Genomic DNA, 3,625 nt, shown 5'->3' with positions numbered 1-3,625 from the left:
ATAGCAGAAAGTAAGGATCACAGAGCCTTTGGATCTGGTCTGCAGAGCCATGGCTTCTGTGTTATTGAGCAGCAGAAGCCTCCTTATGCTGCACCTCAGTCAAGCACCTTGGGCTCCAGTGGAGGGGGAAGAAGCAGTGCAGCAGCCAGGTTTAGAGACCCACCGCCTCTGACCCATGCTAGCTTGTTCTGGCCCCCCAGCTGAAAAACATTGCCGACCCCTAATCTACAGTGTAAGCAGGAACTAGATTTTTTTTTTTTAACTGCCATTTATAAGCCTCTGAGAAGCTGCTGACAAGGAACAGAAACCTATTCTTGAATACTGTATATATTGTATTACAGAAACTATTCATGGTAAGTGAAATTAAATCTTTATTGCTTATGAACTGATCTCTTGCTATAGCCTGTGCTGTTGACTGAACTCAGCTGTAAAAGTCAGTTGTAATAATTGCAACTGATAAGTTGCAACCATATTACACAGCAGCACTTTCCAAGTACCATGGATAAGGAGCACCAAAGCTTAAATTGTAAATTATTTGGACTATGAAAAGCAACACTACAGAGAACAGCAAGGCAAAATAATGGAATTAATTTCATATATAGAAATGAATAAAGGTTTTATTAGGTAAGGCAATATAAAACAGGTTAATGCTATGCAGAAATACATTGTGTGCGAGTGCAGTACAGAATGTATGCAAGTAAATCACGGAAAAGTTCTGGTGCACTTTCACAAAACTAAGAAAATATGTCACTGCTGTACACAGATGACCAACAGAGAGAGGACTAGGATAGAAAAAATATTAACAGACTAGCAGAATTGTTTTTAAATGCATTTCTACTGACACACTATCTTGGACGAGGTAGCCTTTCATGTCTGGAAAAAAAAGTCCCAGTAGAGTTTGGTGCAAGTAACATTTCTGCAGAATTGTCCCAACACTCCACCACACACTGGAACTCAGCATTGGTGTATAAAGTGCATCTAAAAAGAGTTAGGTATACTGATAGAACTACACAGGGAAGCCTGCTGACTCTTCCTGGCTCCAGCCAGTGATATCTGTCCTTCACATTCAGTCACTTGTATTGTAGATGATTTATCCTAGAAACTACAATAAAAATATAATTAATCTTAATATTCACAGGAAAAAAAAGTGTAAAAGTAAATGGCATAGATAACCCATACTTTTCAATAAGTAGGTTCAGATTAAAGAGTCTGAATGAACTAATTGGATGAATACAAGGGGATAAATCTGTTTTCAGTTTACACAGGCTAAACACAAAAAAAAAAATGCTCCACAATGAAGGTAGTGGAGATATATAGCAATGTAAATGAGAAGAGAATTTAGTCCCCAATGTGTTATTCAACTGAAGTGCCAAAACTTTTGCCATTACTAAGAAAAATCTTTGTATTTTACTTTAAACTTGTACAATGGCCCATCAGCAAAAGAAGACAGACACTTCAGGTTAAAAGGCTAAAGTTTCTACTAAGGGTTCAGTTGTGATACCTGGAATTCACCTGCAGAACTGGCACAGCTCTAAAATGAGAGCAACAGCTAGCCTCTGGAACATTATATATTACTTTTGGTTCCAGCAGACACTGTTGATGAATAATGTAATAATCACCTTACCAGGTTGCAAGAAAGATGCTAGAAGGATGGGTTCAGTACCCAGCGTTGTCATTTATTCTTCTGATACCAAATTCCAATGTGATTTTGGAAGAAATCACACCAAGCTTCTTAACCAGGTTTAGTGAAGTTACAGGCATGATAACAATGTCTTAGCCTGTCAAATTTATTTTTAAAATCTAATTTGTGTATTCATTGAAGGAAATGTGAAAAAGTATTTAATATAAACAATCTGAATGATGAAAACACTATTTGGTTTCCCTTTCCAATGCCAAGTACAAAGCTGTTGATGTTGCAAATACATGCAAGCAAAAATGTCCGAGCAAACATTTAAATCCATATTAAAAATCCTTAAAAGAAAAAGTGTATGTTGAGTTGTACCTTTCTGGTAAGACATAAGTGTAGACAAAATGATTACTCAGCCTTTTCAAGGTTAAAAAGTTGAGAAAAATGAGAGATCCTTTGAGCCAATGTTGGGACCGTGGCAGTGTCCTGGTGAGTTAAGTTTTTTGTTGAGTTCTATCACATCTTTGACAAAATCATCATCTCCTATGAAATCTGCAGCAATAATGTTAGTACAGTCCTTCTTTGTTCCTGGACACTGTTGCTTTACCCAGATATTCAGGCATGGAAGTCTTCGGAGCGTCATCATCTTCAAAGATAAAAATGGATGCGACAGAATGTACCATAAATCTGCAGTAAGGTTTATCCCTGCAACAAAGAATTTTCCTGAAACAAAAAAACAGTCTCCATTAGATTGGTGTCTGTCATTGCTCACTATCGAATGAGTGCTATGACTAGCTTTGTTGTTTAAAATGATTAACAGAAAATCTTAACTCCAGAAAATGTCTGTAGTTTGCCAATAGCTGCAGTAATCTCAACAGAGCAGCTTCCTTTGGAGGTGTGTCATATTAGGCAGATATGGGGCTATTGAACCCACTTAGCTTAGGCCCCTATCTTTGTATGTATTCACTTAGTTACTTATCCTGAGAGGGGAGTGTTCATTCCTGGCTAGATACTACATCAATATGACATTCAGGAAGATTCAGAAAGAAATCTGGTTACAGGTAATCAGCTGATGTCTCCATAATAACAGTTGCCTTAATGGCTAAAGGCCATTGGCTTCACCAAAGAGTTACTCATAACTATTGATCATACAAAATTGGCTGAGGGGCTGCACCCAGACAGGTGGTGGACGGGTAATTTTTGACCTGGAGGGAGGTGGGCAGTGGGGTCCCCCAGGGCCCTCACTGTTCAATTTCTTTATTAGTGACTTGGATGATGGGGTGAAGAGCACCCTGTTTAAATTTGCCGACAACACCAATATTTGGGGTGAGGTGGGCATGCTAGAAGGGAAAGCCAGATTACAGCAGGACCTGGACATTTTAAAGGGGTGGGCAAATGAAAATAGGATTGGATTCAATACTGACAAGTGCAGGGTAGGAACCAGCAGCATACCTATAAGCTGGGGAACTCCCTTCTCGAAAGCACGGTGGCAGAAAGAGATCTTGGAGGCATTATTGACTCCAAGATGAACGTGGGCCGACAATGCGAGAACACGATCACTAGGGCTAACCGTACCTTGTCCTGCATCCGCAGATTTATCACAAGCAGGGCCAAGGAGGTGATCCTCCCCCTCTATGCGGCACTGGTCAGGCCGCAGCTGGAGTACTGCGTCCAGTTCTGGGTGCCGCACTTCAAGAGGGATGTGGACAACATGGAGAGGGTCCAGAGGAGGGCCACTCACATGATCCAGGGACAGCAGGGCAGGCCCTACGAGGAGAGGCTACGGGACCTTAACCTGTTCAGCCTTCGCAAGAGAAGGCTGAGGGGGGACCTGGTGGCCATCTATAAACTTATTAGCGGGGGGACCAGCGGGGTTTGGGAGAGACTTTGTTTCCCCTGAGCGCCTCCCAGCGTAACAAGGAATAATGGCCGTAAGTTGACAGTAGATTCAGGCTAGATATCAGGAGGCACTACTTCATGGTCAGGGTGGCTAGGATC

At 41.2% G+C, this 3,625-nt stretch overlaps 1 protein-coding gene across 2 annotated transcripts in view; it reads right to left on the bottom strand.

Annotated features, from left to right (window-relative positions):
• Nucleotides 1-581: 581 nt before the first annotated feature.
• PLCXD1 (phosphatidylinositol specific phospholipase C X domain containing 1) overlaps nucleotides 582-3,625 on the bottom strand; it is a 45,967-nt gene continuing 42,923 nt past the window's right edge. For both annotated transcript variants that reach the window (XM_019524852.1, XM_019524851.1), the window contains one exon: nucleotides 582-2,350. In XM_019524852.1, coding sequence (XP_019380397.1) covers nucleotides 2,055-2,350 — 296 coding nt within the window. In that variant the 3' untranslated portion in view covers nucleotides 582-2,054. The remainder of the gene's footprint in view (nucleotides 2,351-3,625) is intronic.

Source organism: Gavialis gangeticus, unplaced genomic scaffold, assembly GCF_001723915.1.
Source record: "Gavialis gangeticus isolate Ggan-Ray unplaced genomic scaffold, GavGan_comp1, whole genome shotgun sequence".
Classification (NCBI taxonomy): Eukaryota; Metazoa; Chordata; order Crocodylia; family Gavialidae; genus Gavialis; species Gavialis gangeticus.
The sequence above is the reverse complement of the archived record's forward strand: the minus strand, read 5'-3'. Positions and strand labels throughout refer to the sequence as shown.